We start from the raw sequence: 13,709 nt of genomic DNA, 5'->3' as shown, positions 1-13,709 counted from the left end.
AACTCTGAGAAAATGGCCGAAGGAATTGCTGAGAGGGAATTGACCAACAGGAATTGGGATCAAGAAGACGAAACCCCGCTGGGTCCCGGATCCGGGTGAAGCCGCGTGCCCCTGGGTATGGGTGAGGCTGGGAACTGGGTCAGGGTGAGGCTGGGCCCCGGGTCCGGGTGAGGCCACGTGCCCCTGGGTCCGGGTGAAGCTGAATCCTGGGTCCGGGCGAGGCCGTGCGCCCCTGGATCCGGGTGAGGCTGAATCCTGGGTCTGGGCGAGGTCGCGGGCCCCTGGAGCCGGGTGAGCCCTGGGCCCCGGGTCCGGGCGAGGTCGCGGGCCCCTGTAGCCGGGTGAGCCCTGGGCCCCGGGTCCGGGCGAGGCCGCGGGCCCCTGGAGCCGGGTGAGCCCTGGGCCCCGGGTCGGGGCGAGGCCGCGGGCCCCTGGAGCCGGGTGAGCCCTGGGCCCCGGGTCGGGGCGAGGCCGCGGGCCCCTGGAGCCGGGTGAGCCCTGGGCCCCGGGTCGGGGCGAGGCCGCGGGCCCCTGGAGCCGGGTGAGCCCTGGGCCCCGGGTCGGGGCGAGGCCGCGGGCCCCTGGAGCCGGGTGAGCCCTGGGCCCCGGGTCGGGGCGTGGCCGCGGGCCCCTGGAGCCGGGTGAGCCCTGGGCCCCGGGTCGGGGCGTGGCCGCGGGCCCCTGGAGCCGGGTGAGCCCTGGGCCCCGGGTCGGGGCGAGGCCGCGGGCCCCTGGAGCCGGGTGAGCCCTGGGCCCCGGGTCGGGGCGAGGCCGCGGGCCCCTGGAGCCGGGTGAGCCCTGGGCCCCGGGTCGGGGCGAGGCCGCGGGCCCCTGGAGCCGGGTGAGCCCTGGGCCCCGGGTCGGGGCGAGGCCGCGGGCCCCTGGAGCCGGGTGAGCCCTGGGCCCCGGGTCGGGGCGAGGCCGCGGGCCCCTGGAGCCGGGTGAGCCCTGGGCCCCGGGTCGGGGCGAGGCCGCGGGCCCCTGGAGCCGGGTGAGCCCTGGGCCCCGGGTCGGGGCGAGGCCGCGGGCCCCTGGAGCCGGGTGAGCCCTGGGCCCCGGGTCGGGGCGAGGCCGCGGGCCCCTGGAGCCGGGTGAGCCCTGGGCCCCGGGTCGGGGCGAGGCCGCGGGCCCCTGGAGCCGGGTGAGCCCTGGGCCCCGGGTCGGGGCGAGGCCGCGGGCCCCTGGAGCCGGGTGAGCCCTGGGCCCCGGGTCGGGGCGAGGCCGCGGGCCCCTGGAGCCGGGTGAGCCCTGGGCCCCGGGTCGGGGCGAGGCCGCGGGCCCCTGGAGCCGGGTGAGCCCTGGGCCCCGGGTCGGGGCGAGGCCGCGGGCCCCTGGAGCCGGGTGAGCCCTGGGCCCCGGGTCGGGGCGAGGCCGCGGGCCCCTGGAGCCGGGTGAGCCCTGGGCCCCGGGTCGGGGCGAGGCCGCGGGCCCCTGGAGCCGGGTGAGCCCTGGGCCCCGGGTCGGGGCGAGGCCGCGGGCCCCTGGAGCCGGGTGAGCCTGGCCCCGGGTCCGGGCGAGGCCGCGGGCCCCTGGATCCGGGTGAAGCAGTGCCCCTGGGTCCAGCCGAGACCAAACCAGAGGGAGTCGGACCTGCATTACCACCATTTGTCCACCATCCAGAGCTGAGGGGTCAGTGCCGACATGTACTCATAGGGAACCGGTGGACATTGATATTGGGTCTCAAAAGAACTGTTGGTCCAGAAAGAAACTCACTACAGACTGATTCATTTGCCTGTCAGCATAACTATTATTGCTCGTCGCACATTCAATTCTTATAAGTATATCTATAGTGACACATGATTTCGCTCATCTAGGGGAAATGATGAACAACATAGACTGATGAACAAGAACAGAACCAGAAACAAGGAGGCATCGATCGGACTATCGGGCCTCAGAGGGAGGATAGGGGAGGGTGGGGGGAGGGGGGAGAGATCAACCAAAGGTCTTGTGTGCATGCATATGAGCCTAACCAATGCTTAAGTTCAACAGAGGGTTGGGGCATCCAAGGGGAGGGGTGTGGGATGGGAATGGGGGGATGAGGACAAATATGTGACACCTTAATCAATAAAGAAATTAAAAAAAAAAAAAATAAAAAAAAAAATAAAATAAAATAGAACTTAATTCTACAATGATTATTAGGAAAATACAATATGAAGTGACTGATCTCCAGTTCTTTATTTCTCCAGAAAATTAAAGAATGCTTTACTTTTAAAATATAAACTAGAGGCCCAATGCACGAAATTCATGTAAGAGTAGGCCTTCCTTCCCCTAGCTGCCGGCACTGGCTTCCCTCTGGCACCCAGGGCCCAGGTTTTCCTCCGACTGCCAGAAGGCGCCCAGGACTGCCAGAAGGCTTCCCTCTGGCCACCGGCAGGCAACCAGGACCTGTCCCTTGCAGCTCCAGCTTCATCCGAAAGGACGTCCGGTCTAATTAGCATATTACACTTTTATTATTATAGATTAGTTGGAGTCTATCTTCTTTGAATTCTTAAAAATAGCCAAAGGCACACTATTACAAATAAATTTTCTATCATTAATGTAACATTATCAATAACTAGATATCTATATATATAAAAGGCTAAGTGACCATCCGACCATCTGACCAGTAGCTATGACACGCACTGACCACCAGGGGGCAGACGCTCAATACAGGAGCTGCCAAGCTGCGGTGACTTGGCAGCAGTGGTTCTCGGGTGATGCACCCCAAATCAGAGAGGAGGGAGCCCGATTCCAGGGTGCGTTACCCGAAAACCACCCTCTCACAATCCAGGACTCCTCTGGGGATGTTGGAGAGCCAGTTTTGGCCCGATCCCTAAAGGCCAGGCTGAGGGACCCCACCTGCTGGAGGGACCCTGCTCACTCCGCAGACACCCTTAGAGCCACAGCGCCGCCTCATCTCACCCAGTCTCGCCCCGATGGCCACCTTCTAAATAATTTGCTTTCAATGTGCATGAATCTGTACACCGGGGTACTAGTATAATAGAACTAGCATAACATTTAGACTCTACAATGTGATTGGAACAAGTGGTCTTTACCTGGTAATTAGGATTATCTATCATTGGAGGTCTCCATACTCCCTTGTATTTTGGGTTATCTATCATGGGAGGCTTCCACTCACCACACCCAATCTGACAGGCTGGATTAGAAATATGAGGTGCCTCCCATTCTCCATCCATGTCTTCATTCCTTAGGACATTAGAACAAAGCAAATATAATAACCTCAATTCTCTACTGTCAGTCATATACACTAGCAACAAAAGAGCAACTAAGAAACATGCAATGGATGGACCTCTGGAGATGAAAGATGCTTACCAGTCATCAGGCTTCTCAGCATTGGGATCTGGAATAAATTTCGGTTCATCGTCAAGCCAGCCATCGGGTTTAACAGCACTTAAATCTTCTATCTGGGCAGGTTCACTTTCATCCCTGTAAGTCCAGTAGTTTACGTTAGTTATTAATTATGCAAAGGTTACAAATGCATGGCACAAAATTCAGAAGGTACTAAAAGTATTTCCTGCCCTTCTGTCTTTGTGCCTACTATGTCCCCATTTCTCATCCACCTAAATCTTCTTGCCAGTTTTTTGTACATTGCCCCTGTTGCACTCTATGCATACATGCACATATGTATATATTCTTTTTTATACAAAGAGCATTCTAAATAAAGCCTGTTAAAAGTTGCTTTTGTCATTTAAAACTCAGTCATTCATCAACAAATACATATTGGATGTTGACATGTGAAGACTTCCCGAGGAGCCCTATTTTATATACACATACATCTGCTTCATTCTTCCTAACAGTTCCACAGTCTTCTCTTTGGAGGATATAGCATTATTTATTTAACCTATCTACAACTGAGGGGCATTTAGTGTTCCCCAAAATGTACTATTACAAATAATGCTGTAATGAATACCCTGGAATTTGTTAGAAATTAGTAAAAAAAAAAAAAAAAAAAAAACAAAATAAAAAACTAGCCCTCTACTAGTATAGTCAGCTATATGAATTAAAAATATTTTTCCAGTTTCTCATATGTTTTTTATTATAGTTTATGGTGATTTTTTGCCATGTACAAATCATTTATTTTAATGTAGTTAAAATTTGTTAATATTTTCTTTTATAATTTTTCAATTTTATATCATATCTGGAAAGGTCTTTCCTACCCTAATATTTTTAAATATTTAATTTTAGTAATTTTAATTTTATATTTTAATTTAAAAATAGAACTTCATAGATTCTAAAATATATAACCACAATTTTAATATGTACTGAATAGAACTATTAATACAATTTTTATAGAAAAGTAGAAATTTCAAACGAGACTATGTTATGATTTTCCAAACAAGACAAAATAAGCAAATAAACTGAAACAATCAACTCTCTGTGTAAAGACTAGTACTTGCCTGATACCAGTGTTATCCTGAGTCTCTGAGGGCTCAGAATAACCTCAGTTTAAAATTTAAAGGAGTGTTTCTTGTACACTTATATATATGACAACTTCTAATACATATCACCAATCAGAATGAGATTTCTATATGCAGTTTCTCTCATTTAAGGGCAAACTTATTTCCCAGTGTCAGCGTTACACTTTATGGGAAAACAAATATGAAGCAATGTTAGAAAACCTACAAGGAGGATGAAGTCCTACCTATTCTGATAGTATAAATTCATAAAGTGATATACTACTAAGTGATTTTTTATTTTTTAAAGAACTGTAGTATTCTTCCCTCCTTGAACAAGTTACTTCCTTATTATACTATTTGCCTGAAAGCAAAGACATTTTCATTACTAATCAGTATCCCTCTTTATCTACAAGAGAGCTAACCAGTTAACACTTTTGGTTCCAGGAGCAACACTATGTTCTGAAAAGGTAGTCCCCTCAATGTTCACAGACAATCAAGAACTTAAAGAAACTGAAATAGACACTTTCCAAAATGAAGCATAAAGAGAAAAATTGGTTAAAAAAAACAAAACAGATCCTCAGTGACCTGTGGGGTAATATAAAGCAATCTATCTAATATATATTAAGTGGTGCCCTCCAAAAAGAGATGAGGAGGTACATATAAATATTTAAAGAAATAATGGCCAAATATTACCTGAATTTGATTCAAACTATAAACCCACATTCCAAAAAACTCAAAAAACCCAAAGCAAGAAAAACACACAAAAAAAATCTACATCAAGGGACAAGAAAATCAAACTGTTTAAACCTGGTAATAATAAATCTTAAAACCCAAAAGGAAAAAAAAAATGACATATTAGGTAAAGAAGAACTAAGATGGGAACAACTGACTTCTCCTCAGAAGCAATGCAAGCTCCAAGAAAAGACATGACTGTTGCAAAATAACTATCAACCTTAATCCAATAGTGAAAATATCCTTCAAAAGGGAAGGCGAAATAAAGAAGTTTTCAGACAAATCAAAGTTGAGACAATTCAATGATAGCAGACACACACTACAATGTGTTAAGAGAAGTTCATCAGGCAAAAGGAAAACAGTAACAGATGGAAACGTGTATCTACACTAAAGAATAAGAGTACAAGAGCCCTGGCTGGTATGTCTCAGTTGGTTGAAGCGTTGTCCCATACACCAAAAGGTTGTGGGTTCGATTCCCAATCAGGTTACATACATAGGTTGCTGGTTCAATCCCTGGTCGGGGCATGTAAGGGAGGCAATCAATCATTCTCACGTCAATATTTCTCTCTCTCTCCCTCTCTCTTTCTCTCCCCCTTTTCCCCCTTTCCCCTCTCTCTAAAACCAATATGAATATCCTTGGGTGAAGATTTAAAAAAAAAAAAAGAACGAGTTACTAGAAATGGTCAATATGTGTGTAATTAAAAGGACTTTCCCCCTTAATTGTCTGATTAAAAGACACTGACTAAAGAATAAATATGTGTGGCCTTCACACATACATGGAAGTAAATGTATGATGAAAGCATAAAGGATGAAAGGGAGGAAATGTTCACTTAGACATAAAGTGGTTTAATACTACTTGAAAGTAGACTGAAATAAGTTAAAGATACATATTGTAAACCCTAGAGCAACCAGTAAAATAAACCAAAATGAAGCTAATAAGCTAACAGAAAAGAAAAAAGTAGAATAATAAAATAAAATAGCTTAATTTGGCCCTAACCAGTTTGGCTCAGTGGATAGAGCGTCGGCCTGAGGACTGAAAGGTCCCAGGTTCGATTCCGGTCAAGGGCATGTACCTTGGTTGCGGGCACATCCCCAGTAGGAGGTGTGCAGGAGGCAGCTGATCAATGTTTCTCTCTCACGGATGTTTCTAACTCTCTATCCCTCTCCCTTCCTCTCTGTAAAAAATCAATAAAATATCTTTTAAAAAAATAAATAAAATAAAATAAAATAGCTTAATACAAAAGAAGTCAGAAAATCATTTTATAAAGAACCACAGAATATATGGGACAAACAGAAAACAATAGTGAGTTGATAGGTCTACATACATCCAACCACATCAATAATTACAATAATCTCAAAAAGCTTACTCTAAGTGAAAGAAGCCAGAAACAAAAGCTATCCACTGTATGATTTCATTTTATATGATAGTCTAAAAAAGACAAAACTATAAGGGACATAAATCAAATCAGTGGTTGTCCTCTGGGGTTAAGGGTGGGAGGGAGAAATTGATTACAAAAGGATATAGACCTTTTTGGATGATGTAAATATATTCTGTCATGATTGTGGTGGTAGTTACATCATTGTATATGTTCATCACAACTAAGAGAAATATATATATATATATATATATATATATATATATATATATATGAATTTAACTGTAGGAAATTATACTATAATACAGCTGACAGAGAAAATGCAATTAGAATCTAGCAAATGTACAAAGAACAATACTTGCTGACCAAGTGTGTTGTAAGATTAGTCCAACATTAGAAAATCAATCAATATAATTTACCATACTAAGAAAATGAAGGAGGAAATCTATATGATAATTTCAGTAGATGCACAAAAGCATTTTATAAAATCCAACACTTAATCATGAAAAAAAAACCACCTCTTAGTAAAATAAGAACAGAACTTTATAAACTCATACTTAGCATTCACACCACACAGATAGCCACTTCCAGATTCCCAACTCAGGAACTGGGTGTGCTATGTCTCTTGTCTTCAGCTGCTAAGTTTTTAGATAATTTGTTACATAGCAATAGATAACTAATATAGTGGGTTAAATACAGACAGACAGATCATCTACTTAGCGAAACCAGAATTGTTACCCAATCAGCAGAAAAAAATAATAAGGTTCTTGGGAAGAGAGGAAATAGAGAGACATACAGGTATTTCTCATCATCTGGACTCAAGCTATGGGAACTCAGGAATGGAATACATTTCTTTTAGGGAAAATATGCGTAATCCTGTAGAATGAAAATGACACAAATACTCAGCTAGCAAAAAATTATGGTTAAGCAAACTGGCATGACTGACTTCTATATAGTTTTCTAAGATGTTGAAGACATGCCTATTTTAAGTCTAAGTAAAGGAAAAGACTACAACTCTGTAAAATATGCATACACATGATAAAGATTAAACTAGAAAATAAAATAAAGTGCTAATGTGTTAGAGTCATGGAACTTTCTCTCCATAGCACTGGGAACATAAAAATAAAAATACATTGGGGGAAAAAAAAGCAACCAAGTTAAAATGTTAATTAAATTAAAATGAAAATTAAATAATTAAAAAGCAGGGACATGCCAAATCCATTTTAGAAAAGTACTTCATCCCAAATAATCAAAGTAAGTAGTTCTGATGTTTAAAAGAATACATTTCATTAGTAGTAAACTTCACTTAGAGGTTTTGTGCCATTATTTAATTATACCAAATAAAGCTTTACTACCGAAAACTTGGCTTACCAGTCGTCTGGTTTGATGGCAGAAGGATCGGGAATTTTTGCTCTTTCATCCCAGTCGTCAGGTTTTTTATCACTGGCATCTTCAATTTCTTTGGGAGGATTAATAGAAGGAACCACATCCTCTAGTAGGCTGCCTTTGTTTACAACTATTTGATCAATTAACACTTCAAATGTGTTATCTGGATTCATCACTAAAGACCAATTTAAATATAGTTATCATAATGATAGACATTTTAAAAATAATCTTTTAAATAATAAAACTACCCTAAACTTCATGGGTAAAATTTTCTCTCAACCAGAAATAGAGGAGTTCCCAATATATTAAGTTAAAATATGCTGAAATCACTAGATTTAGTGATTTCTAAAATCAAAGATAAAATTTTAAGTAACAACATAATTTAATAAAATGCACCATTACTTCTCAATGGATTTTTTTTGTCCAAAGATGTTTTTTTACATAACACTTATTTGCTGTGTACTTTTTAAACTCTAATTTAAAAAAATCAATTTCAATTGTGAAATTTATTCAGAAAACATTCTTTACAAGATTTTTCTTGAGAAACACCTTTTTCTTGAATTAGGAAGGATCTAGCTAGTACTGTTTTGCATTTAAGGTCTTCCTCTTAGCTTGACTTTTTTCCTTTGTTGTAGTAATCTCAGCTGTTAGTAGAAGAGGAAATAGTGGAGAAAAGAAGATAAAATATTGAGTGTGTGTTTGAATTATTTGAGTTTGTGTCTGAATTGCAGTACTTGAGTTTGATATAATTTGGCATTGTTGTGACTGAACCCTCTGGAGACTGGCTGTATTTCAGAGCCGTTTCTTCAGGAAGCCGTAGCCCATTTAACTAGGTGAGTCGGCATGATCCTGACATTTGTTGGCAGCTTGTACTTCCTTAGCTTATTGAAAACAAATGTTAGGCAGCTATTTTCATCTATCATTCTTTCCAAAGATAAATTTTACCTAGTGACCCCCTTCCATGTTTACAGAAGGTACGCTGTAAGGTTCTTAGAACAATTACAGAACAATGTTATAAAATACCACAGTATTACAGAGGGGCTTTAAAAAAAAAATAGAAAAAAGTCAACAAAGATTTTATATATAGTAAAATCTTATATATAGAAAAGCAAATGCTTAAGAGTCAGACCTGAATTTCAATTCCAGTTCTATCAGTTACTATCGCTTCTTAGAGCAAGTTACTTAAGCTAAATTAAGGCAAAATAGAGAGAAACTGCTCCCCTCACATGATGATTCTAAACAAACTGCCTAGCATAGAGCATGGTACATATGAGATGATTAATGACAATTTTAGTTGTTGTTTTTTTTCTAGTCTTTTTCTATGTGCTTGCATATTTTGCCTAGTGGCCACTATGATGTGCCTCCAATTTGAATCTTTTCTTTCCCCATTTTAATATTATAAGCATTGCTTTCCTGTTGCTAAACATTTCATAGTTATCATTTTGCATTGTATAGAAAACCCCTACTGTAACACAGGTTGCTTCAAATTTATAGTATATTTTCACACAGAGGTCATTTGAATAAATTCTTGAAAGTGGAACTGTGTTTTCAAAAGACATAAACCTCTTATGGTCTTTAATATACTGTATACTACCAAATTGTTTCTGACCAGGTTTGTACAATAAAGTCTGATTAAATTAATTTGTTCTTAGTTATAATTTCACATGATTTCTACAATATGTGTTCCCAAAACATCCAGTACTATTTTCCAATTTCATATACAGTCTTTGATGTCAATGTTTCCATTAAAAATGAAACTGGTCATTGCCTGTGCAGACCAGGTGACTATTTCTACAATTGCAGTCTTTGGGAAGAAAGCTGAAATGCCTCAGTCTTGGATGGAGTTGTCCTGTTGGATCTCATGCTGTGATTTTACAGAATCCAAGGCAGACCATAGCTCTACAACCATATGTACTTGGGAAGAGGAGGAATGATCCCTATAAAGTTCTGCCCCCTGAACATCTATGCAAACTCCTATTTTCATAAAGGAAAGCTAAGCATGTTAATACATGGTTGCTCAATGCTTTCCCTTTCCAAGTTTAGATATGGACACAACCACCCTGAGGTAGGACCTATCAGTCATCACAACTGCCTGTAGAATAAAGTCTAAGCTTTTCAGCATGGCCTTACAGACTTCTTCCTCTTTGATCTTATTTCCAGTTTTCTATTCTTATAGCACTACTAATGTCATAGTGCCTAAAATATCCTTTTCACCTCCTACCTTCCATATTCTATCTACATTTCAAGACTAGTTCAGAAACAATCTCCTTTACTAGGTTTTCTCAGAGTCACCAAACTGGAAGTGATATTGACTTTGAACTCTTGACTACCTCATCTGTACCTCTCAAATGGTATTTTACTTTCCACCTATATTAGAATTATGCCTGTTTTATTTTCCTGAAAAGATAGGATCCATGTTTGTTTCTCCCAAAGCACTTGCCATGAAAATATCAGCAGTCAGAAAATATTTTTGAGTGAATGAATGAAAAGGATATACCAAGGGTATATAGATGAGTCTTCCTGTCTGTAAAGAACGTTTTCAGGTCTACTTCTGGAGGTTTGGCATGTTTCTCTTCAAAAACTCCAGTTTTTGGGTGTTTATGTCTGAAGATAAAATGAAGCTTATAATCTTCTCCACATTTATCTGGTCCAAACATAATGGTATAGGATGTTTTATCATGAAAGTTTTCCTTCAAAGAGAGATGAGTGATGGGATTAATCCAGAATTAGAGTATTTAATGAATTTCTCTAGTCTATCCAAATGGGCCGACTTTACAAAAATGTATTAAATGCTAATTCACCAAAGAATTATTTGGCACACATGACAAAAAAAAGGATGTGTGAAAATGACAAATATTATTCAAAATAGGTTTTTTTAAAGCACACACTTCTTCCTTCATAAAGATGTAGGAGGGAAGCTGAAACCACCCTAGCAACATCATAATAAGCTTAGTTACTTTATGCAAATCTGCATTACTAATATTTTATTAAGAAAATTAAGTATAGAGAAAAACATACTTATGACCTTAAGACAACAATTATCCATCACTATTATTCAGGAATACACTAGAAAATTACCCTCCTGAGCAGAGTGAAGAGAAATTCAGAAACAAAAACAGACACAGAGACTGTTTTTTCTACTGTTTTACTACTAGTAATTTCTCATTTGACATGGCCTACTGGTTAAGAGCATGGGATCTAGAGTAAGCTGCTGGGGTTCAAGTCCTACCGCTGCCACTTATATTAGCTGCATGTGGCCCGGGCAAATTCCTTAACCTCTCTGTAGATTTGTTTCATCACCTCTGAAGTATGGAGATAATAATAGTACCTATGTTAAAAGGTTTCTCTGAGAATCAACTGAATTAATCAGGTAAAGTGCTTAAAGAAATACTTGGCACTAGGTTTTATTATTGTCGTTACACCCTCAGGTGATTGTCACCTGGTAATACCTAAAACAAGAGCTTGCACATTTACTATATAACCTCCCCTTTACCAGGTCCAAATAGTGGCGCCTGACTCCTTTACTCCATGTTCCACAGCCTGTACAGAGCCATGTGTTCTGACAGGTATCTCACTCCCTCCCACATCTTATTCCTGCTGTATGCAGGAACCCTGAAGGCGAACAGCCTCCTGCAGGAGGACGCTGTAAGAATGCAGCATTTCCAGCCTTCAAATGGGCTTAATACACGCTGCTTCTTTATGAAACGTTTTTAGTTATTTTTTGTGGGCTGCCAATTTCTGAACTAGCCCACCTTTTTTATTTAGTTCTTTGATCATTCTGTTTCACTACTTTGCTCTGTTATCTTATTTCTCTGAACAAATTTATGATTCTTATTTGGTAAAGAAAATAACTCCAAGTTGATCTTTCACTGACATTTATAAGCACCATGTTGTTTCTTATTTATAGACATGGCAAATTTTTTTATGTTGCTAAAAATTACAAAAATCGATGCCATCAAGTAATACGGCTGTACATCAAACTTGAAGGCACACTGTAAAAGCCATGAAAACTCATGTTAGATAAAGATTTTCAAAGTTGTTTTCAATTTCAGCTGAAAATTAAAAATGTTTAATTTTATCAATTATTCCTTAAAGTACTTATTAACTTTAATACTTATTAACATTAAAATATCATACCAGATTCAAATCATCAGTGTCTGCTAGGAGTTTAATGTATGCACCTCCACAATCAATACCATCTTGAAAATTTACTTCATATCTAAATAAAGGGGGAAAAATCACACTGCTGATAAGTAAAAATTATTAATTGCTCTTAAAAAAATCTACTACATCACTCTCCATTCCTTTAAACATAAATATTTTATATTGCCAGAAAGCCCATAATAAGCACATCCATAGCCTAGAGGAAATGCTTTTTCTATGCACATCCTTAAAATGTTAAAAGTAGAATGATTATCAAGTATTAAAAAGCCAACTAACTTTTGAAATAATTTTTCCATCAAAACTGCAGAATTAAGAATAAAATACTTTGACTAAAACAATAATAGGAAATTTCAAATTCAGATAAGGTATACACTACACATATTTCTTAATAGACTAAAAAACAAAGACTATGAGGACCATAGCCACAGCAACAGAACTCTAAAAAATTGCTAATGATCATAGATATCTAGTGCACTACTAATTTGTGTTTTAGTTCAAGTATACCTAACCATGTCAAAGAATCATATATCCCATTAAATGCCTTCCAGCAAAGAGATTTCATAATCTCAATCAATAACTTGGAGTATTTCAGATTTTAACAGCCAGGAGAGATGGGGAATATAGTATAACAGCTGAAGGAGAGAACTGACATGCGTGTCGTTTCATGGATTTACAACACTGAGTACTTCTCAGCAACCCCCCCCCCAACACACACACACACACACACACACACACACACACACACACACACACACACACACAAACACAAACAAACACCTTAAGGAACTAGTTAGGCAATGAGACACAGACTTATTATACAGTATTTAGAAGAGAATTTGGGTAAGTGATTAATTACAAATTATATAAATCAATGAGGAAATGTCTATCAGTGAAAACCAAAAAGTTATGATTGGTTTAATGAATTTAAGAAAAAGAAAGATAAAAACTAACCCCAGCCGGTTTGGCTCAGTGGACAGAGCGTCGGCCTGCGGACTGAAGGGTCCCAGGTTTGATTTCAGTCAAGGGCATATGCTCAGGTTGCGGGCTTGATCCCCAGTAGGGGGTGTGCAGGAGGCAGCCGTTCAATGATTCTCTCTCATCATTGATGTTTCTATCTCTCTCTCCCTCTCCCTTTCTCTCTGAAATCAATTTAAAAAATGCATATATCTATAGATATAAGATATATATAAAAAAAGAAAGAGGAAAACTAAACAACAGAAACTAGTGGTAATTTTAATGGACTATTGTTTAAAATCTTTCTAAAAGAAACTTTAGTGATAATAGAGTAAAAAAATAGAATACAAAACTTTAATAGTCTGAACACAGTTAGTGTATACATTTTGTATTGAAAAGAACAAGAAATACAGTAACATTTTGAGTGATTATCTGAGATGCCAGATCAAGGTTATTTCCCCTCCTATTTTTACTCTGCTTTGGTTCTCAAGATCTCTACAATATGGTGACAAGTGTATACTTTGGAGTAAAAAAGACCTGAGATTTATTCTTGATTCTGCTACTTACTCTAGTGACTCTTAGGGTAAAAGTAAATTATTTAAGCTCTAAGTCTCTAGTTGCTCATCTATCACATGGACACACTTGCCCATACCTGCACCTCAAAGGACTGTCATGATGATTACCCTGTCACAGCAATGGG

At 40.5% G+C, this 13,709-nt stretch overlaps 1 protein-coding gene across 2 annotated transcripts in view; it reads right to left on the bottom strand.

Moving 5' to 3' along the window:
• Nucleotides 1-13,709, bottom strand: part of CLGN (calmegin) — a 48,368-nt gene that overhangs the window by 11,067 nt on the left and 23,592 nt on the right. For both annotated transcript variants that reach the window (XM_079770750.1, XM_079770751.1), the window contains exons 6-10: nucleotides 12,029-12,110; nucleotides 10,389-10,581; nucleotides 7,877-8,066; nucleotides 3,313-3,426; nucleotides 3,036-3,186 (exon numbers count right to left, since the gene is read on the bottom strand). In XM_079770750.1, the coding sequence (XP_079626876.1) occupies nucleotides 3,036-3,186; nucleotides 3,313-3,426; nucleotides 7,877-8,066; nucleotides 10,389-10,581; nucleotides 12,029-12,110 (730 nt within the window). The remainder of the gene's footprint in view (nucleotides 1-3,035; nucleotides 3,187-3,312; nucleotides 3,427-7,876; nucleotides 8,067-10,388; nucleotides 10,582-12,028; nucleotides 12,111-13,709) is intronic.

Source organism: Cnephaeus nilssonii (genome assembly GCF_951640355.1).
Source record: "Cnephaeus nilssonii genome assembly, chromosome: 5".
Taxonomy (NCBI): Eukaryota; Metazoa; Chordata; class Mammalia; order Chiroptera; family Vespertilionidae; genus Cnephaeus; species Cnephaeus nilssonii.
The sequence above is the reverse complement of the archived record's forward strand: the minus strand, read 5'-3'. Positions and strand labels throughout refer to the sequence as shown.